The sequence below is a fragment of the Somniosus microcephalus genome, chromosome 3 (genome assembly GCF_052327205.1).
Source record: "Somniosus microcephalus isolate GS21.2 chromosome 3, FLI_Smic_1.0, whole genome shotgun sequence".
NCBI lineage: Eukaryota > Metazoa > Chordata > Chondrichthyes > Squaliformes > Somniosidae > Somniosus > Somniosus microcephalus.
In genome coordinates this window covers 274,996,745-275,020,379 of record NC_140989.1, presented here as the reverse complement: position 1 = coordinate 275,020,379, position 23,635 = coordinate 274,996,745, and the positions used below count along the sequence as shown (strand labels likewise).

The window sequence follows — 23,635 nt, the reverse complement described above, 5'->3', positions numbered from 1 at the left end:
CATGGGTCATGAGAAGTCAATGCAAAGTTATATCCTGTCAGACTTAGAAGTGTGTGGACTTGAAGAGAAAGACTTCATAGACCTGCCCAATGTTTTCACACAGAGGGAGATTCCTGTTAAAATAGGGAACTTAGCCCTGCAGAAGGATGTGGAGAGATGGCCTTACCTGGAAAAGGTGCGTCTCCCATATATTGAAGCAGAAATTGGCCTATTAATTGGAACCAATGCCTACAAAACTATGGAGCCATGGCAGGTGATAAACAGCAAGGATGACGGACCCTACGCAGTCAGGACAGCCCTTGGATGGGTAGTCAATGGACCGGTAAGGAGAGATGATGGCAACAAGTCGAACAAGGAGCAACGACAAAATGTAACAGTTACTCGTACCTCTATCGCAAGCGTTGAAGAGCTGTTGATACAGCAGTTCAAAGCAGACTTTTCAGAACGCAGCTGTGATAAAAAGACAGAGATGTCACAAGAAGACCATCAGTTCATGGATTTGATGACAAGGTCTACACAGTTCATTGATGGCCACTATCACATTGGTTTGCCACTGAGAAGACAGACCGCGAAGATGCCGAACAATCGCTGCATAGCAGAGCAGCGCGCCATCAGTCTAAAGAGAAAGCTGAACAAGAACCCCGACTTTCACGAAGGCTACAAAGGCTTCATGAGAAACATCATAGCGAAAGGCTATGCTGTAAAAGTGCCCGAGGAACAGTTGAACAGAGACGATGGAAGGGTCTGGTACATTCCTCATCACGGTGTGTATCACCCAAAGAAGAAAAAGATCCGTGTAGTGTTTGACTGCACCACCTCATTCAGAGGAACTTCACTGAATGACCAGCTGCTTCAAGGTCCTGATCTTACTAATGCCCTCATTGGCGTCTTGACGAGGTTTAGACAAGAGCTCGTTGCCATGATGGCAGATATAGAATCAATGTTCTACCAAGTCAGAATCCCTGATGAAGATGCTGATCTTCTGCGTTTCCTTTGGTGGCCAGATGGCGACGTTAGTCAAGCTATGGTGGAATGTAGAACGGCTGTACACTTGTTCGGAGCCACATCATCTCCCAGCTGTGCAAGCTACGCTCTCAGAAAAACTGCAGAAGATGGCAAAGGCAAAGCACCATCAGAGGCTGTGGAGACAATCTTCAGAAACTTTTACGTCGATGACTGTCTGAAGTCCGTGTCAACAGAAGACGATGCCATTGCACTGTCAAGAGACCTTAGAACTCTGTGTTCGAATGGAGGATTCCATCTGACTAAGTGGATAAGCAACAGCAGAGCAGTTCTAGCTTCTATCCCAGAAAAGGAAAGGGCCACTGAAGTCAAAGATCTGGACCTGAGCCACGATGTCCTTCCTATCGAGAGAGCTCTTGGTGTACAATGGTGCATTGAGTCAGACACGTTCAACTTCAGAATAATGGTGAACGAAAGACCATCCACAAGATGAGGGATTCTCTCCGTGGTCAGTTCCATCTATGACCCTCTTGGATTCCTGGCACCACTCATTCTGCCGGTGAAGCTGATCCTACGAGAGCTGTGTAAAGACAAGAGAGGTTGGGATGAAGATATCCCAGAAGGTCAAGCTCAGAGATGGCTCAGATGGTTGACAAATTTGCAACAACTTTCTAGCTTCAATGTCAGCAGATGCATCAGGCCTGTGAGTTTTGGAGTTACAAAGACGGCTCAACTACACCATTTCTCGGACGCCAGTGAGGACGGCTATGGCACGGCTACTTACCTCTTGCTGACAAATCAAAAGGGCTGGAAACATTGTTCCTTCCTCATGGGGAAATCCAGGGTGGCTCCGCTGAAGCAGGTCACCATCCCGAGACTAGAGTTGACGGCAGCGGTTGTTGCAGTTAAAGTTGACAGGGTGATGCGGAAAGAGTTACGGCTCCCACTAGAAGAATCTGTCTTCTGGACGGATAGCACGACGGTGCTGAAGTATATAGAGAATGAGAAGATACGCTTCAAGACCTTCGTAGCAAACAGAATCTCATCCATCTCAATGGAGGTATGTAAACACCTCATTAAACCCAGCAGATCAAGCCTCACGGGGATTGAAGGCTGAAAACTTCATGAGGAGTGAAACTTGGATACAAGGCCCAAGTTATCTGCTGGAAACAGAGAGATCATGGCCAGAAAGACCAGATATGCCAAGTCAGATTGCTGAAGACGACGTCGAAGTCAAGAGATCAGTCACAGCAAATCTCATAACTACGAAAGAGAACTTTGACACTTGAACAAGCTTGTTAACCATTTCTCAGGATGGCACCAGTTGAGGAAAGCAGTTGCATGGTTTCTAAGGTTGAAAAAGTTGCTGCTACACGTGAGCGGTAAGAGAAAAGAGTATCGAGCCACTATCCATCAGTCTGAAAGTAACCCTGATAAGCAGAGAATGCTTCTACAGCAATATATGCACCAGCACAAGACCACATTGGGTAAGAATTCATTGACCGTGGAGGATTTGGCCAAGGCTGAGCTGGAGATAGTTTGCTTCAGTCAAAGACAAAGATATCCAGAAGAAATCGAAGCTTTACAGCGAAATACCTGTACTCCAATCAAGAAAGGTAGTCATATCTACAAGCTGGACCCTACACTGCAAGATGAGTACTGAGGGTGGGAGGGCGACTAAACAAATCTGCTATGCCAGAGGAGGCCAAGCATCCTGCTATCCTTTCTAAGGACCTCCGGGTTGCTACTCTCATTCTTCAGCATATACACCAGAATATTGGACACTGTGGGAGGAACCACGTGCTTGCGAAGCTAAGACAAAGATACTGGATTCCAGGAGCTAATTCTGTAATAAGAAAAATACTCTCTGAATGCATTGTTTGCAGATGGTTACACGCTAGAGCTGGGGAGCAGAAAATGGCAGACCTGCCTGAAGACCATTTGTTACCAGACAAGCCCCCATTTACAAACGTAGGGGTGGACTATTTCGGGCCTTTCGAGGTAAAGCGAGGACGGAGCCTTGTCAAGAGATATGGTGTGCTTTTCACTTGTTTGACCATCAGAGCAGTTCATATTGAGGTGGCACACACGCTTGACACTGATTCCTGTATTAACGCCCTGCGGCGCTTTGTCTGTAGAAGAGGACAGGTGTCCATTATGCGTTCTGATAATGGCACTAATTTTGTCGGAGCAGAGAGAGAACTACGGGAAGCTATTGAAGGTTGGAATCAGCTTAAAATACAGGAAGCCATGATGCAAACAGGAATTAAGTGGATCTTCAATCCACCGGCTGCATCCCGCCATGGAGGTGTCTGGGAAAGACAGATACGCACCGTAAGAAAACTACTCAGTTCTGTACTGAAGCTGCAAGTGCTTGACGATGAGGGACTTCAAACCGTTCTGTGTGAGGTTGAAGCCATCATTAATGACCGACCGATAACTAAGACATCAGATGATCCCAATGAACTCGAAGCCCTGACCCCGAATCACCTGTTGTTGTTGAAAACACAGCCAGTCATGCCCCCGGGAGTCTTCAAAAAAGAAGATCTGTATGCACGTCGGAAGTGGAGGCAAGTTCAGTATATGTCAGACCTTTTCTGGACCAGATGGACAAGAGAATACTTACCTCTGCTACAGGAGTGTCAAAAATGGTCCAAAGTAAAGAGGAACTTCATTGCCGGAGACATCGTCTTAATCGTGGATGATTCAGCCCCTAGAAATTCTTGGTTGATGGAAAAATAATTAAGACCATGCCAGACTCCAGAGGCGTTGTTCGTCGCGTTTGTTTGTAAACCAAGACCAGTACCCTGGAAAGACCGATCACAAAGCTCTGCCTGCTACAAGAAGCAGCGGGAAAGGTTCCTGAACAAAAAAAAGTGGACATTTATATTGTAAATATGTTGAACTCATTAGTTTATGACTCTTAAGAATGTTTGAGTAATTGATATGCTTCATGTGCCTAGTCAATTAGGGGCCGGAATGTAAGAGTCATGAAAGTTTAAGAAAGAAAATACTTTAAAATATTGGTTAAATAGTATAATACAGTTAATTTACCTGACTGACTTATTGTATTGAGAAACCCCCTCTTTTCTTGTTACAATAGTATAGGCTGAGTGACCCCCTTTATTCTTGCTACAATGGTACAGTCCTTAAGCTTGTCACATGGTATCCAGCCATTTTACAGCTCAAGCACAACGAGGCTGGAGAAGGCAGAAGCTTTGAGGGCTGGAGCAATACAGTTTTTGACCGTGTGCGTTTAAACGTGTTTTGCTTTGTAATTCTGTTTGTAAGGTGTTACAGTAAACAGTTTAAAGATAAAGTTATGGTTTGGAACGTTTTATTTCGACACGCGTCTACTCGTTGCTAAAGCCTCAAAGCTCAGTGGCTGCATGTTTGGAAATTACGAAGCGCCACTACAATTTGCATAACTTTCCTTTATTTTTATTCAGAATTTGCAAAGCAGAGTTCATTTGAAGTCCAGGCATTCTCAGAAGCCATTCAATTCTTCAGGCAGGAAAAAGGCCACTACGGGTCCTGGGAAATGAATCATGGCAACGAAGCACTGGTAAGACTGTAATGACTAATTACCACTGCAGTCAGATCTCATTAACGCCATGCCTTGCAACTTCTCCACTTCCACCCATATTCCCAGATCATGTTCAGCCTTTCTCTCCCTAGACTAATCATTTTTTTTCATCTAGACTATATATTTTTCTGGTACTTCCTGGATGGTTTCCTGCTATGTTTGTATGCCTGCACGAATGAAAACACACCAGGAAAAGTTCTGAAACGATGAAATGGTTAGAATGTTTTACGGAAAGGTAAAGAGATACAAAGTACAAATAGCTCCACCTAGTTGAGATTGGCGTACCTCATTAATCCACAAGTATTACTTCTGCAACGGATCCCCATGTAAAGAAAATTGCAAGTACTCTGGAGTTGTCTAATTAATGAGGGAGGTATATACCCTGCCTGTCCAGTTCCATGAGTCTGCAATGTCCCAGTTTTAAAACCACTACAACTAATCAATTGCCTATTAATGGCAACAACAACAACTTGTATTTATATGGCGCCTGTAACCAGCCAAAAAAAATTGACACCGAGCCAAAAAAGGAGCCATTAAAATAGGTGACCAAAAGCTTGGTCAAAGAGGTAGGTTTTAAGGAGCGTCTTAAAGGCAGAGAGAGAGGAGGAGAGGGTATTCCAGAGCTTAGGGCCTCACCTTATCTGTCTCTCTGCCATTCTCTCTGTCTCTATCCTTCCATGACTGTTGGTCTTCTGTCTCTCTATCATTCCCTCTAGATTACTCATACATACTGACAGCATTTTTGGGGTCCAATCAGCATGTTGGGGGTCTGGTCAGCTAGTTGGCATTTGGTGGCAAAATCAGTCCAGACTGGGCCTCTCTCCTCCAGTCCTTCTCCTACCCAAATCTGTTTGCGATTGCACCGGACCCAGTCTCCCTCTGGTGCCAGTGTCGTTCCCAGCACTAGTGGCAGGGAATGTGACCTTTGCGCACTGTAGGCGGAAACTCTTGCAAGAACTGAACTTCCCACCTACAGAAGCTGCAATATCTGTCATTATCACTGGGAGTTTCACTAAGAGCAGAGAAGAACCTAGCCCAGTGCATTAGCAGCCGGACTTGGGTAGCAGCAGGGCTGATTGTGTGGCAGAGAATGGGTTAAATTGTAAGGGAGGGCATGTGGAAAAATGGATAGCAATAAAAAGGGGGCGGTGGATGGCAATGAACGGGGGCAAATGAGGAACTGAATGGCAATGGCCAGTACCAGCACCAGTAGTACGCACCACTGGGGCCTTCAGCTCAGCGCACAACCCTCCTCTCTAAGCCTTATTTAAAGATAGTGGTGTGCACTGAACACACACCATTGGGCTCAGGCCAACAGGAACAGGAAATCTGTGCGTGTCTGTGGTCATAAAGTCAGCAGCAGGATCATTAAAGGGTCAGGTCCAGTGGAAGCCCTCTGAGTAAACAAGATTGGTTTATGCACCTATGAATGTTTGTGGAAACAGGATTGTTATTTTGTCAGCTGCTCATGAATACGTGAGTGTTGAAATCCATTTAATGCAGCCAGAAGCTAAAATCTGCATTTCTCTGCTCTTCTCATTTATTTAAATATGCCTTCCTCTGTGAATGTGTCTGTGCTGCCGCACCAGGCTGGATAGCAGCACTACCCCAAGCAGGAGTCTGGATGCCTCTGAACAGGGAAAGCAACTGTGGGTGTGAAGAATGACGGTGTGTCAATAGGAGGAAGATGCTAATTTGACTATGAGGCCCCTCTTTATTCACGGTGGGATGGAGCTGTTGTCTGGTCATGGGGAAGAAGGATTCTTGTTCTGTGGTAGGGATACAGTTGCTAGTGGCTCAGAAGAAAGCCGGGCAACTTTCTTCAGCAGCTGTCAAGTGGGATTGTGGTTGTTGCTACGTGTCTGCCTCCCACGAAGTCATATCACAAGGTGCGGGGAGTTGGGAGGTGGAGGGGGAGGGAGGTACGGCACTTAACATGGCCTCTATCACTAAATGTAGGAGACTAACAACATTCAACAGCAAGTTCTTAAGCAGAAAAAATACTTTAAATGCAAAAAGCCCTTTTGTGATAATACCTGTCACTTTAGAAGAAAAAGAGTAGTCAAGGGTACTGTGGGCCCTATAAAAACAGATGCAATAATGCAAATGAAAATAAGGAAATGGCACACTTGCTGAATAATTACTTAGTGTCAGTCTTCACAGTAGAGAAATAGGATAAAATACATTCAAGAGAAACTAATAATGAATCAAGGACTAGAACTCACTAACGTTAATATATGCAAGAAAACAGTATTAGAAAAAATAATGGAATTAATGACTGACAAATCCCCAGGACCTGATGGTTTCCATCCCAGGGTTTTAAAGGAAGTAGGTGAGGAAATTACTGATGCTTTAACCATAATCTTCCAAAGCTTTCACGATTCAGGAATTACTGCGAATCCGATCAATTACCGCCCCATCAGTCTACTCTCAATCATCAGCAAAGTGATGGAAGGTGTTGTTGGCAGTGCTATCAAGCAGCACTTACTCACCAATAACCTGCTCACTGATGCCCAGTTTGGGTTCTGCCAGGACCACTCGGCTCCAGACCTCATTACAGCCTTGGTCCAAACATGGACAAAAGAGCTGAATTCCAGAGGTGAGGTGAGAGTGACTGCCCTAGACATCAAGGCAGCATTTGACTGAGTGTGGCATCAAGGAGCCCTAGTAAAATTGAAGTCAATGGGAATCAGGGGGAAAAGTCTCCACTGGCTGGAGTCACACCTAGCACAAAGGAAGATGGTTGTGGTTGTTGGAGATCAATCATCTCAGCCCCAGGACATTGCTGCAGGAGTTCCTCAGGGCAGTGTCCTAGGCCCAACCATCTTCAGCTGCTTCATCAGTGATCTCCCCTCCATCATAAGGTCAGAAGTGGGGATGTTCGCTGATGATTGCACAGTGTTCAGTTCCATTCGCAACTCCTCAGATAATGAAGCAGTCCATGCCCGCATGCAACGAGACCTGGATGACATTCAGGCTTGGGCTGATAAGTGGCAAATAACATTCGCACCATACAAGTGCCAGGCAATGACTATCTCCAACATGAGAAAGTCTAACCACCACCCCTTGAAATTCAACAGCATTACCATCACCGAATCCCCCACCATCAACATCCTGAGGGTCACCATTGACCAGAAACTTAACTGGACCAGCCACATAAATACTGTGGCTACAAGAGCAGGTCAGAGGCTAGGTATTCTGTGGCGAGTGTCTCACCTCCTGACTCCCCAGAGCCTTTCCACCCTCTACAAGACACAAGTCAGGAGTGTGATGGAATACTCTCCACTTGCCTGGATGAGTGCAGCTCCAACAACACTCAAGAAACTCGACACTAGCCAGGACAAAGCAGCCCACTTGATTGGCACCCCATCCACCACCTTAAACATTCACTCCCTCCACCACCGGCATACCGTGGCTGCAGTGTGTACCATCTACAAGATGCACTGCAGCAACTCACCAAGGCTCCTCCGACAGCACCTCCCAAACCCATGACCTCTACCACCTAGAAGGACAAGGGCAGCAGGCACATGGGAATACCATCACCTCCAGGTTCCCCTCCAAGTTACACGCCATCCTGACTTGGAAATATATCGCCGTTCCTTCATTGTTGCTGGGTCAAAATCCTGGAACTCCCTCCCCAACAGCACTGTGGGAGTACCTTCACCACACGGACTGCAGCAGTTCAAGAAGGTGACTCACCACCACCTTCTCAAGGGCAATTAGGGATGGGCAATAAATGCTGGCCTTGCCAGCGATGCCCAGATCCCAGGAACGAACTTTAAAAAAATTGTCCCTTTAGATTGGAAAATTGCAAATGTAACTTCATTATTTAAGAAAGGTGAGCGAGAGAAACCAGGAAATTATAGACCTGTTAGTCTAACATCTATTGTGGGAAAATTATTGGAACTATAATTAAGGACAGAGTGACTAAGCACTTAGAGAAATTTGGGCTGATTAGAGAGAGCCAACATAGATTTGTAAAGATTAGGTCATGTCTAACGAACATAATTGAATTTTTTGAGGAAGTAACTAAAGTGGTAGATAGGAGAATGTCTATGAATGGAGTTTATATGGACCTCCAGAAGGCATTTGATAAGGTTCCACATAAATAACTGTTAACTAAAATTAGGGCTAATGTAATTGAAGGAAAATTATTGAGCTGGTTAGAAAATTGGTTAGGCAGTAGAAGGCAGAGAGTGGGGATAATGGGTATGTACTTGAATTGAAAGGAAGTGACTAGTGGTGTCCACAAGGATCTGTGCGGGAGCCTCAACTATTCACTATGGGGGAAAAATTCGGTATCGCCCCATTTGGGCACTTCACACCTGTCTTAAGGCGTGAGGAGCGAGGCGCTACCTCAGAGTGCTGGCGAAGCAAGGAAGGGCAAATCAAAATAAACATGCAAAGGGCTGCTTAGTACTCAAAACTCCTTCACAGAAGTTTCTCTCTCTCTCTCTCAGAATGCGTGGTGCTAAAATGTCACCAACAAAAAAAGGCAGGAAGCGGTCGCCTTTAAATAGCGCTCCCCTAGTCCCTTTCTGACAGCATAACGCTCCCCTCAACCTGTCGTTGCTAGTGGCAGGCGGTAAGGCAGGGGGCGCCACTCAATATCCGGTCCGGGGCACTAACGGGGCGTTGCGCACTCGACTGACGTCACAATCTGCCGGCGCAGGAGATCGTGGCGGTAGTGTTTGGCGCCGCCGCAAAATGTCTAGTTAATTTCGCGAGCGGCACAAACATCGCCGTGCCCGGCCTCTAGTTGCTTTGCGCCCCACTTGGCACCCTCTTAAGGCGCTAACGGGAGGTGCAAACAACTGAATTTTTCCCCCTATATTTATTAAGGTTGCATTTATTTCCAACACCAGATCTCTGATTGGTCACCTTGAAGGCAACACCTGAATTCTGATTGGTCCCCTTGGAGGACAAGACACACCCAGCAGTTAACCTGGAATGTGTAATTAGCTCCTGCCTGCCTAAGTAATCAATTAGTTTGCAAAGTGTAATTCGAGCCATTCTGACTGACAAGCTCCAGACAGAACAGAGCTCACGTAGCGCAGACAGGGCTCACCCTTGTGGGTTAAGACCTTCTCCTACCCCTCAAACATGTTCCTGCCTCCCCCCAACAAGTTCATAACCTTTCTCACACCCTCGAGTTTCTGATCTTTTCCCTCCCCAACTGGTTCCTGACCGCCACCTCCCCCACAAATTCCTCACCTTCTCCCCCACCCAAGTTCCTGACATTCCCCCAAGTTTCTGACCTCCTCCTCCCCCGCCTGAGTTCCTGGCCTCCCCCCCACCCCGCCCATGTTCCTGACCTTCCCCCTGCCCAAGTTCCTCCCCTCCCCCCAAGTTCCTTCCTCCCCTCACCACCCCCCCCCGAGTTTATGACCTTCTCTCCCAACAAGTTCCTGACCTTCCATGCCCCCCCCCAATAGATGGGGCACTGTGTGTGGGTCACAGATTGTTAACAGGTTTATTGGGTATGAAGTGAATAGTAACAGTGTCATGACTTCCAGATTTCATCCAGTCCAATGATGTCACTTGCCACACATGCACCGAGCTTTCCGAGAAATCAACCAGGTCTAGGGGGAGGAGAGGAGAACGTGGGGTGGGGTTGGAAGAACGTGATCCGTCTTACCATCTGGATCATGTTCTCACTCTCACCCGCCCCCCGCCCCCTCCACTTCCCTGCCTTTAGACCTGAATCACATTCTTCCCCATTTCCACTGTGCTCTCCATGCTCTTTACCCGCTCCCGAGTTCCTGACCTTCTCTCCCAGAGTTCCTGACTTCCTCTCTCTCTCCCCTCCTCTCTCTCTCCCCTCCTCTCTCTCCCTCCGATTCTCTCTCTCCCTCCTCCAATTCTCTCCCCCCTCCGATTCTCTCTCTCCCCCCTCTGATTCCCTCTCTCACCCCCTCTCCTTCCCTCCGATCCTCTCTCTTGCCCCTCTGATCCCCTCTCTTTCTCTCTCTCCCCTCTCCGGTTCCCTCTCTCTCCCCCTCGCTCTTTCCCCCTCCGATTCTCTCCCTCCCCCTCCGATCCCCTCTCTCTCCCCCCTCCAATCCCCTTTCTCCCCCCTCCGATCCCTTCTCTCTCCCCCTCCGATCCCCTCTCTCACTCCCCCGCTTCGAGCTCCTTTCTCCCCCCTCCGATCCCCTCTCTCTCCCCCTCCGATCCCCTCTCTCACTCCCCCCTCTGAGCCCCCCTCTCTCCCCCCTCCAATCCCCTCTCTCTCTCCCCTCCAATTCCCTTTCTCCCCCCTCTGAACCCCTCTCTTTCTCTCTCTCTCTCTCTCCAAGCGCCTGTCTCTCTCCCCCCTCCGAGCCCCTCTAACTCTCCCCCCTCCGATCCCCTCTCCCTCTCACCCCTCCCATCCCCTCTCTCTCCCACCCCTCCGATCCCCTTTCCCTCTCCCCTCCAATACCCTCTCCCTCCGATCTTCTCGTCTCTCTCTCCCCCCTCCGCGGAATCCCCTCTCTCACTCCCCCCCCGATCTCCTCTCTCACTCCCCCCCTCCGATCCTCTCTCTCCCCCCTCCGATCCGCGCTCTCCCCCTCCGATCACCGCTCTCTCTCTCCCCTTTCGATCCTCTCTTCTTCCCCCAACCAGCACGGATCCAGTGATGGGCCTTCTCCCACGGAGCTGAGGAAAACGTGGCCCACGCTGCACTGCAGGCCACAACTGTTGGGTAATGTGCATGCACAGAAGGGGATCAGGTGTGCTTACACGCCTCCGGGATATCACGCACATGCACAGAAGGGGATTGGGTGTGCTTGCGCGCCTCCAGGATACCGCGCACATGCACAGAAGGCCTCAAAAATGTTTGTGGAAATAACCACTCCGATTTATTAATGACTTAGATAAAACAATAGAGAGCCAAGTTTGCCGATGACACAAAGATTGGTGGTATAGTAAGTAGTGTAGACAGGCGCATAAAATTACAAAGAGACATTGATAGATTAAGTGAGTGGGCAAAACTGTGGCAGATGGATTTCAATGTAGGTAAGTGTGAGGTTGTGGCGGATCGCCACCTAAACGGGCGCAATCCACTTTTCCGTCCGTGGACAATAAATCGGGCACCTTGCCTTTAAGAAGCATGCTGCCTTTAAGGCATGACAAAGGAGCGGGCATCGCCCTCAGTGTGTACTCAAAAGCGCGGGTGTCGCCCTCAGTCTGTTTTCGGGTTTAGCAGAGAGAGGAGCTGGGGCAGCCATCTCTCAAGAGAATGTAATAAAAGCCATGTGTTCCTCAGATCGGTTCGGCCTCCATTCGTGTTCCGCGGCAGCCGCAACAAGGTCATCCATTTTGGATCAACAAAGGATCGATCTGAGTATTATTTTAATTGTGAAAAGCTAAGAACAGTGGAGGTCCAACGAGATTTAGGGGTCCATGTACACAGATCACTAAAATGTAGTTGTCAAAAGGTACAAAAAATAATCAAAAAGGCCAATGGAATATTAGCCTTTATAACTAGAGGGCTAGAATATAAAGGAGGGGAAGTTTTGCTACAAAGCCCTGGTCAGACCACATCTGGAGTAGTGTACAGTCCTGGGCACTGCACCTTTTTAGGATTTTGAAACGAATTGATAGGTTAGATAGCGAGAAACCCTTTCCACTGGTGGGGAGCCTAGGACAAGGAGACATAACCTTAAAGTCAGAGCCAGGCCATTCAGGAGAGAAATTAGGAAACACTTCTTCACGCACAGGGTGGTAGATGTGTGGAACTGTCTCCCACAAAAAGCAGTAGATGCTAGCTCAATTAATAATTTTAAATCTGAGATTGATAGAGTTTTGCTAGCCAAGGGTATTAAGGGATATGGAGCCAAGGTGGGTGGATGGAGTTAGGATACAGATCAGCCATGATCACAATGAATGACGGAACAGGTTAGAGGAGCTGAATGGCCGACTCCTGTTCCTATGTTCCAATGTTTAGGACAGATAGCACCTAAAAGGCAGCTGGGAAGCATTAGCGCCATGTTTCTATGGAGGCAGTCTGCACCTACTATGCACCCAGTGCTGTTGGAGGAAATCCAGGTGCAGACCCAGTTGGCATCCATTTGTGTGTAATTTATATTACTACGCCCTCTTCAGGCGCAGTCAGGTTCAGATACCTGAAAAGCCACAGAGGAAATTCAGGGACAGTGCTATTCAGGCACAGAATATTTGTCATCATTGTTGTGCCCTAATCCGGGATCAGGGCAGAGAAAAATCTACCCTAAGTGAAGGTCCAATATGAGTGACGTTATAAAGCTTGTGTAAACTACGTGTTTTAACAAATCAGGACTTTTTTTAAAAGCAGCTGGTCAGCTTGTGCCTGTTTCCAAGACTGGCAGGTATGACAGCCAGCTTTCCTAATTTCCCCTTGCAGAAAAAAGGGGGATAACCTTAAAACTAGAGCTAGGCCATTCAAGGGTGACATCAAGAAGCACTTCTTCGCACAAAGGATAGTGGAGATCTGGAACTCTCTCCCCCAAAAAGCTGTTGAGGCTGGGGGTCAATCGAAAATTTCAAAACTGAGATCAATAGATTTTTGTTAGGTAAGGGTGTTAAGGGATTATGGAACCAAGGTGGGTAAAGAGAGTTAAGGTACGGATAAACCATGATCTAATTGAATGGCAGAACAGGCTGGAGGGGTTGAATGGCCTCCTCCTGCTCCCATGTTCCTATCAGTACCGGGGTGGGGGGGGTGGGTGGGGGGGGGATATTTCCTCTCTTCTCTATTTGTGAGTTGCATCATAAACACAGTCGGGAGATTTCCTAAGTTTACTATTTTTAGCAAAGTGATCGATGCATTATTTTATGATGCATTTACAATTTTGCTGAAAATAGCAAACAGAAGGAATCTTCCTGCTATTTTTACAGTGTTGCTAACAGGTCGGAACCAGATGACATCTTCCACTGTTGTTACTTTGTCTGTAGATACAAAACTTCTAGTTATGGGATCCCTGCTACTTTAGAAATTTCAATTCAAGCCCTGTTCACATTCTATCTGCAGTGATTCTGCTGGAATTCACCTTATCACCCACTGGAGTTTGGGAATGTTCACTTTACATTGTAATGTTACAGTCATGCATGAACAAAACAATGGCACTGCATATTGATGTACTAACATAACACACCAGAGAGCGGTGGTACGTGAGACTGAGCCTGCACTTTCCTGCATGGTGATAAAATTAAACAGTATCAAATAGGTTCATTTTATTCTTAAAATAATAATCCTACTGTGTGAATAAAAACATATAGACCCTGGTAGAGATCACGAATAGAAATTCTGGCTGATTTTATTCCCTTCCTAACCTGAGATTGATGGGAGAGGTGAATGCGTGGGGCCTGATTTCACTCTCAGCTGCATGAGGGGCTGGCAGGTCAGGGCCGTGGTTGGGGAGGATCTGAGCGGCGGAGTGGGTCTGTACAGGTCGGGTGGGGGAGCCTATTCAGGTGCTGGGGTGCTGAGCGAGTTGGGTGGCATTTTTCTGTCAGCGGGGTGAAGGCTGGGAAAGCCCGGGCTTACATCCAAGGTTCAGCGGGATGCGGGGGGTGGAGGGGTGGGGGGCAGCCAGTAGGCAAGTAGGTTTAAAATGGCGGATTTGGCTTAAATTGCATCAGGTGTATTTCACTAATGAGGTACAGAGGGATGATTATCAGCTGACTATCGATGTAGTAGGAAAGTTCCAGGAGTTGATCGATCAGGGTTCAAGGCCTGAACAGTTTCAGTGAGGTTCAGGGAAGACGAGTTCAGATTGGAAAGCTGAATCTGGTTCTGTGCAAGAACATCCTCTTCTGTGGCCATTTTGGAGAGCCTGGCCTTGGCAGCAGGAGAGCGGATTCACTGAGTTAAACCGAGCGTGACTAATGCTCCATGTACGAACACTAAAGTACTGTTTCTTTATTCACAAGAGTGCTTCAGGTGGAAGTGGGGTGAATAATAAAAATCAACTACAATGTGAAAAGCAATTTAGAAGGTTGTTTAGTGAAATAATAGGGACAGTGATGCCTAATTAAAGCCCATCAGGTAACGTTTGGTCCACTGTACTAATGAGTCCTGCAACATTGTGCTCACAGCACCACCTGCAGGTTCACCACTATTAGAATTTTGAGACAACTCCTCGTTTTAATATATATATGTGATTAAATTAATGGAGGTTGGTGCACCTTCCTTCATGCAGTTTTGTAGGCTCTGCTAATGGTTCTTGGCCTGGAATGAACAGCAAAAATGTGAACAAAATTGTCAATTGAACTATAAATTTGTGATTTCCTCTTGTAGATTCTAAGCAACCTGGTGATGGAAGAACTGTTACCTTCCCTGCAGAGTGACATCCTGCCAAAAATGAAGGGCAAGAAGAACGAAAAGAAAAAGGCCTGGTTTAGCGTATGTACCTAACTGATATCTCCTTTGCAATACTGGGAGCTTCTTAAATGTACAGTGATAAAAGCACAGTGCAAACACAGAATATCCACAATCAGAATAGCAAACCTTTAACTACACCTTTATTGCTACAGTTAAGTTTTGCACAGAAGGCGAGAGTTTAACAGGCGAAGACACCAGAGCCGATTGTAACTACAGGTGGAGAATGGACGGGCGGCGGACAGAGTCCATCAGCTGCTCGTCCGTTCTTGCTGGTTGAGCCCCAAGCCATTATAAAGCCCTGCCCTCGTTTACATTACAGCACTGAGTTGCAGACACCAAACGAACACACCACTCCATCTCGCCGGTTCTGGGAGGGCAGGAAACCAGCGACCAAATTGAGCGCTCCTTTTTTCGGGCAGCAGAATCATCGACCCAGGTGAAAATAGGTCCAAGGCTTTGCTGCCTACACTAAGGAGCTGCATTTGGCAGTGTAAATGTAGGGAGCCGGCATTCAGGATCTGGATTCCTGAAATCCAAACTAAATGACTGCCAATGTAAAAGCGACCTGTGGGCTCCCTGCATCCTTGTATCCTTGCAACGACTCATGCAATACTGACTGTATCAGTAAGGATGCAAGTGTGGGGCTTCACCGTTTGTGGTTCATCCTCTATTGAACACCTGGTCATCATTTCACAGCATGTCGAGACCCTAGGAAGCTGTTTACAGTCATTACTGTAGAAAAGATTATCAGAGTCACCAGAGCCCTCATTATTCAGAGGGAACAGGCCTCTTCCCAAAGGAGTTTAAACAGAAAATGTTTGGCTTGGAGAAAGCTTCAGAGCTAGGGTGGGGCAAGGCCATGGTGGGATTTGAAGACAAGGATGAGGATTTTAAATTCAGTATGTTGGGGAATAGGAAGCCAGTGTACATCCGCAAGGATGGAAGTGATGCATGAGTGGAATTTAGGATACAGATACAGCTGCAATTTGAACAAGATGAAGTTTATGGAGGGTAGAAGATGATTAATATGATTTATTATTTTGTCTGTTTTTTCTAATATAAGAATGTGTGTGCTTCTTTTGTATGCATGTGTCTATTTCCAAGTTAACACTGGAACATAGGGGGCGATTTTGCCAGTCCTAGGGAGGTGGGTATGGAGGCGGGACTGCCGGGAAAATGGCAGAATCGGGTCCCATCTCCTCGAGGCGGGAAGGGGATTAGTGCCAATTAACTGCCTGTTAACAGGTAGTTAACAGGCAGTCTTTTGGCTAATCCTTATTTTGCCACCTAAAGTGTGGGCTTCCCGACGGCTCCGAATCTTGCCAGGGTCAGCGAGGCGAGCCGTGGGTCTGCGGGGGTCTGCGGGGCCGAAAAGTGCGCTGTGCAGGTGAGTGATGGGTGCAAGTGTGGAGAGGTAAGTGTGTGAGGTGAGTGTAGAGTGTTTTAATAAGATTACTTACCTTTGCTTCTTCCTCCGGGCTTTATCGCTTTAGGCTGTGGAGCTGCTTCATCTCACCGGCAGAGAAAGCACAATGGCCGCTGCATTCTTAAATGCAGCAGCCTTCTGCTTTCTGCTCAGGAAGGCTTTCTAATTGAGTCTTGAGTAAAGACTCAACTTAGAAGACAGATTGTCAGTGTTTGACAGCTTCACAGAGCTGTCAAACGATGACATTTCATCTGTCAAAAGCTCTTGACAGTGTCGTCACCGGTAACCGGCTTTCCCTTAATTGGCCTGCTAAACCCACTGGGCGGTCTTAACAAGGTCAATCAAGGGAAAATAGCATCGGTTGGCCGGACGTCGATGGAGACAGGACTAAAACCCGACAAGCAGCAGTCCCGCCTCCATCATGTCCCCATTGGTAAAATCACCCCCATGGAAACAGGAGTAGGCCCTATGGCCCCTCAGGCCTGTTCTGCCATTCAATGAGATCATGGCTGATCTGTACCTTAACTCCACCCACCTGCCTTAGCACCATATCCTTTTATACCCTTGTCTAGCAAAAATCTATTGATCTCAGATTTAAAATTGTTAATTGAGCTAGCCTCTGGTACTTGTTGTGGGAGGGAGTGCCACACTTCTACCACCCTTAGCATGTTTCCTAACTTCTCTACTGAATGGCCTGGGTCTGATTTTAAGGTTTTGTCCCCTTGTCCTAGACTCCCAAACCAGCAGAAAAAGTTTCTCTCTATCTACCCTATCAATTCCTTTCAAAATCCTAAAAACCTCAATCAAATCACCTCTTAACCTTGTATAATCTAGTGAATACAAGCCTAGTTTATGTAATTTCTCCTCATAATCTAACCCTTGGAGCCCTGGTAACATTCTGGTGAATCTGCGCTGCGCTCCTTCCAAGGGCCAATATATCCTTTCTAAGGTGCGGTGCCCAGAACTGTACACTGTGCTCCAGATGCGGTCTAACCAGGGCTTTGCTGTAGCTGTAGCAAAACTTCCTTTTATATTCTAGCCCTCGAGTTACAAAGGCTAACATACCATTAGCCTTTTTGATTATTTTTTTGTACCTGACTACTACATTTTAGTGATCTGTGTACATGGACACCTAAATCTCTTTGGACCTCCACTGTTCCTAGCTTTTCACCATTTAAATACTACTCAGATTGATCCTTTTTTGGTCCAAAATGGACACTTACCTGCGTTGAAATCCATTTGCCACAGTTTTGCCCAGACACTTAATCTATAAATGCCTTTTTGTAATTTTATGCTCCCCTCTACACTACTTACTATACCCCCAATCTTTGTGTCATTGGCAAACTTGGATATATGACTCTCTATTGTGTTATCTAAGTCATTAATTTAAAAAAAAATAGTTGAGGCCCCAGCACAGATCATTGTGAGACACCACTCATCACTTCCTTCCAATTTGAATACACACCCATTATCCCTACTCTCTGTCTTCTACTGCCTAACCAATCTCCTAACCAGGTCAATAATTTGCCTTCAATTCCATGAACTTTAATTTTAGCTAACAGTCTCTTATGCGGAGCCTTATTGAATGCCTTCTGGAAGTCCATATAAACTACACCCATAGACAAGCCAGTATTAAGATAGTGGACAGAGAAATGTTTAAAAGCATCTGAAGTGTTTGGCCATTAAGGTGCCAACAATAATTTTAATGTTTTCATGGGTTTGAATTAACTGTCCATGGTGGTTGAGTTGTAGTTATGTGTCACACTGCTACCAGTCAAGTTTAAGGAAGTTATATGTGTGATCCCTGGCAGTCTAGTAGTGTGAGCCATCTACACGTCTTGTAGTCTAGGGGTGGTTGCATGCCAGGCTCTGAATGCATTTTATTCAAACATCAGATTCAGACCTGCATATTGAACCATTTAAATCCACATATTCACAAATGCTCAGTCCCACCCAACATCCCTCGATATTTTTATGATAATATGGTGAGTAAGCTTTCATGCAAATTACTATTAGTGCAATGATGTTTTACAGATTGTGGAAGATGCTTACAATTTAGTACAAAACCAGCTTGCTGATGGATTGCAGTCCCTACAAGATGAGTGCAAAAGATCTAACAAGGAACTAGAGGGGATAATTCGTTCAGATATGGATCAGATCATCTCTTCAAAGGAATTTACCGCTGGGAAACTTAAAGGTGAATAGAGAGACATAAAATAATCCAGAATGTGTAAAGGGCATTCAGCCTATCAAATCCATTTCCACTACAGACCCATGTACAATTTTCCCAGCTCACTCAATCTCCTCGAAGAAGGCAACCAACCAAATGTAAACCCAAAGAAAAAGCTCAGTGAATCTTCTCCCTGACCCTAAAGCATTTGCGCCGAATTCTAAAATATTAATCAAATCTTCCAACCGAGATTTGTATCTGTGACCAGCTGCATCTACAGTTGATTCATCCATGGTGCTGGCAGCAGATGAACTATCTTGTTCACCAGAATCTTTGATCAACCTGGGCATAGCTAACTCCTATTCTTTATCGACAATAGTATTCTTTGATTATCAACACCAAATACTCTTGACATCCTGTCTAGTTAATTTTCTATAGGTGCTTTCTAGTGTTTCCCTCTTATACTCTCCTCACTCAATTTAACTAGGGGAGTGAAGAAGGAGCTTGGAGTCTTATTACTAATGTTTGTATTCTAGATGAAAAATGTAATCCAAATATTGCTCCAAAAGTGAATTATTTAACAGGGGATTAATTTTTTTAACATATTCAAGGTCTTGAGTTTAACTTTGCCACATTTGTCATGGTGACAGGTGTTAATTCTATGATGTATACAGTTAAGATACTCACTGCAAGTGCAATAATCAAAGCTTCCAGTGCCATAGTTATGAGATCACCACTGTCACTAGTACTGACAAAAATAATTCTTTAAATACATTTAAATTGTCAAATCTGAATGTTGTTTATTAAATATTTATAATTCTACATTTTAACATGCAAGAAATAAATTGGACACAATATGATCTGATCCACATTAAATTTAAAAGCTTGATGTTCACGTTTGATACCTTTGTGGTAATGGGAGACTTTCAGTCTACGACATCCATTGGCCTTAGAAACGCAGTAGCTGTGAACACCATTCCCAATATTCACCTATTATCCCATGAGGCGGTATTGATCAGGAATATATCAACGACAGGAATTTTCAGTTGTCACCATTTGGCTTATTAGCGTTACCTGGGGAATGGCTATATTGTGGTTCTGCATTAAACATCTCTCAGAGCAGTTCTGGAAACAAGAGGTTTCTTTTGTGCAATGCAATAAATGCAACAGTTGAGTAATCAGCCTGTTAGAGTATATTCACAAGAAACAAAACTGATTATACAAATAATTATGAAACAAATTTCTGTCGATTTAATACAGAAAGATTTGATTCCACAGAGGGATATACTTTTTGTTGAGGTATGGTTACATGGCTGCTGGCAGCCTCCCAGTACCTCAACCAAGTAACCGTTCTTATTGTGTATTCTGGACATTGAATGTTGGCGGGTTGTTTTACCATGGAGTTCATCACAGCTGAGCTCTATCCGGTTCTTACCTAATGTTCATATATACACACGTGCACAAACACACTTACCAGAAGCACACCTGCCAGTCCTATGGGCTACTCCACCTTATTCCAAGCTGTAACCAATGCTTTGAATTGTTGGATGTCCATGTCAACAACTGCAGCAGCACAAATCTCAACATCCCCAACGCAGCCCCCTGATGGCCAGGCCCCACAGCTCCCTTGCATGGCAGCATCCTACAGCAGGGACAGACCCAGCACAGAGTGACAAAGGTTCAGGACCAAAACGCAGCATTTGCTGAGCGCTGCCCCCTAGAACACTCCCCTGGAACCCAGGGTACCCTGCTGCAAGTACTCTTCTGTAAGTACCGTGTATATATAAATTGGCCAGAAAAGGCAGTAAACCTGAGGATTGGGAGCAGTTTACGATTCAACAAAGGAGGACAAAGGGATTAATTAAGAAGGGGAAAATAGAATATGAGAGTAAGCTTCCAGGGAACATAAAAACTGACTGTAAAAGTTTTTATAGATATGTGAAGAGAAAAAGATTGGTGAAGTCAAGCGTAGGTCCCTTGCAGTCAGAATCAGGGGAATTTATAATGGGCAAGGTATTGACTTGGATAGAGAACTGGTTGGCGGATAGAAAGCAAAGAGTTGGAATAAACGGGTCGTTTTCCGAGTGGCAGGCAGTGACTAGTGGGGTACCGCAAGGATCGGTCCTAGGACCCCAGCTGTTCATAATATATATTAATGATCTGGACGAGGGAATTGGATGTAATATCTCCAAATTTGTAGACGACACAAAGCTGGGTGGGAGGGTATGCTGTGAGGAGGATGTCGTGAAACTCCAGTACGATTTGGACAGGTTGGGTGATTGGGCAGAAACATGGCAAATGCACTATAATGTGGATAAATGTGAGGTTATCCACTTTGGTGGCAAAAACAAGAAGGCAGATTATTACTGAATGGCAATAGATTGGGAGAAGGGGAAGTGCAGAGAGACCTGGGTGTTCTTGTGCACCAGTCGCTGAAGGTAAGCATGCAGGTGCAGCAGGCGGTTGAGAAGGCAAATGGTGTGTTGGCCTTCGTAGCAAGAGGGTTCGAGTACAAGAACAAGGATGTCTTGCTGTAGTTGTACAGGGCCTTGGTGAGACCACACCTTGAGTATTGTGTGCAGTTTTGGTCGCCTTACCTGAGGAAGGACGTTCTTGCCATGGAAGGTGTAGTGTATGTGCTTTAAGTCAGAACTACTTTTTACAGCTCCTGTATACTGTAGTACCGGCAGTGACCACACCGGTACATAAGCTGTGCGCATGCCTCTGTACCCCAGTCTAGAGATTACCCTCCTCCAGGAAAGACCTGTTATTTGTTTATGTACAGCATCCGTGTAATTATTTATCCACTGAACCATGAATCTAACAGTGGCGACGAGTGTTGATGCGAATCTACCTGCAACATTAAAAAAAATTGTCGAGTCCAGGAACACAGGCGTCGACCGTGAGCAACCGCCCAGCAGTCAGGCAGAGATCCAACTTCACTGGGGAGGCTGTGGAGAGCCGGGCTTGGTTCCCCAACCACAACGAGCAGTAAGAGACCGACGACAGGTCCAGAGCAGACCCTTCCCGAGCAGCGGCGGCTGGAGCCGACCGACGGCAGAGAGAGAGAGCTGGGCAACGTCGACGGGGTAAGAAAGAGGGTGAAGAGAGCAGGGCGCAGCCGGGGGTTGATCACCGAGCGGCGTCGAGGAAAAATACTGCAAACCGGAGAGAGAGAGGGTAAGAAACAGCCGGGTTCTAGACTGAGCGGCGTCGACAAATATCAAGAGAAGAACGCGCAGAGCACAGCCAGGGATCACGGGCTGATCAGGGTCCGCGGGGCGAAGCAAGGGGAGATGCCATTGAGCCGCGGAGAAGCAGGGAGAGCGCGGGAGACGCCATTGAGCCGCGGAGAAGCAGGGAGAGCGCGGGAGGCGCCATTGAGCCGCGGAGAAGAAGGAAGAGCGTGGGAGACGCCATTTTGCGAAGCCGCAGCGGAGAAGATGGGCGAGCGCGGGAAGGAAGGAAAGCGCGGGAGACGCCATTTTGTGCCAGCGGAGAAGAAGGGGAAGCACGGGAGGTGCCATTGGTGATAGTTAACGCACAACCAAGGATGCCGAAGAGTGGCAGTATCTCTACGTTCGACAATGAAGTCGAAGATTGGGCGACATATGTGGAACGTATTGAGGTGTACTGCAGCGCGACTGAAGTGCCAGATGCTAATAAAGCACTGGTTCTGTTAAATTCCATGGGTGCAAAAACTTATGGGTTACTGCGAAATCTAATAACCCCAGAGAAGCCGGTAAACAAGAATTTTGAAAGCATAGTAGAAATCCTACAGGACCACTTAAACCCCACGCCGCTGCTGATAGCAGAACGATTTAAGTTCCATAAAAGGAACCAACACAAAGACGAAAGCAATGCTGAGTACCTAACGGAACTGCGCAAGCTATTGAAATACTGCCAGTTTGGAGCGGGACTAGCAGACACGTTAAGGGACAAGTTTGTGTGTGGGCTACAAAGTGAAGGAACCCAGAAACGGCTTCTATCAGAAAAGGACCTTACGCTGGACAAAGCTTTCAGTATGGCAGTATCACACGAAGCAGCCGCAAGGGGCGCTGCAGAGATACAACGGAGACCGCAAGAATATGGCACCAACGAAATGACCTATGGAACAGGGAAGTGCTATCGCTGCGGCAGAACAACACATGACCAGAAAGATTGTTGGTTCAAGGACCAAGTGTGCAGACAGTGTGGGAAAGCAGGACACATAGCAAGAGTCTGCAGGTCTGGGAAGAAAACCAACAGTAAGAAATCTCCACAGGAGAAGTACAAAAAGATACACCAGGTGATGGACAGTGGTTCAGACGAACAGAAAAGTGACACAGACTCCGGAAGCAAGGAGCTGGGTTGTCTGAAACTACATAATGTAACCGAAATGGAGGATCACCAAACTATCTGGGTTACACTCAAGATAGACGGAGTCCAAGTGGAAATGGAATTGGACACAGGGTCAGCTCTAACAGTCATAAATCAAAGAGACTACAAGCGGCTATTTTCACACATACCCTTGAAAGCTACAGAGATTGTCTTGAAGACATATACGGGGCAAAAAGTCTACCCCAAAGGAAAAATAAGGGTGAAAGTGACATATAAAGGTCAGGAAATACCTAAAATGGATATATATGTATTGCCAAATGGAGGACCACCACTGCTAGGACGTGAATGGATCTGGAAGATACATTTAGATTGGCATTCCATACAGGCACTGAAGGTGGAGGCCAAAAAGGATGACGACGTCACACCTGGACGACTGTCAAAAATGCTAACTGACGCAAAAGAAGTGTTCCAGGAGGGACTAGGAACACTAAAAGGAATAACAGCAACAATTAAAATAGAGGATAATGCAAGCCCACAGTTTCTGAAGGTCAGACCAGTGCCTTATGCGATCAGACCAGCGGTTGAAGCAGAGCTGGAAGGGTTGGAACGTTCAGGAGTACTGTCCAAAGTGGACTGGAGCGAGTGGGCTACACCCATCGTTCCTGTAATGAAGAGGTCATTGAGTAATACGCCTGGGGAACCAAAGAAGGTCCGCATCTGTGGGGATTTTAAGGTGACGGTGAACCCAGTCCTTCACACGGTGCAATATCCGCTTCCACGAATTGAAGATATTTTCGCCTCGCTATCTGGTGGTAAACGCTT

The 23,635-nt window shown here is 46.3% G+C and overlaps 1 protein-coding gene across 1 annotated transcript in view; it reads left to right on the top strand.

Annotated features, from left to right (window-relative positions):
• LOC147121973 (protein Niban 1-like) overlaps positions 1-23,635 on the top strand; it is a 190,864-nt gene that overhangs the window by 141,717 nt on the left and 25,512 nt on the right. The window contains 3 exon segments of the mRNA XM_085982571.1: positions 4,413-4,528; positions 14,814-14,918; positions 18,358-18,520. Of these exon segments, the coding sequence (XP_085838697.1) occupies positions 4,413-4,528; positions 14,814-14,918; positions 18,358-18,520 (384 nt within the window).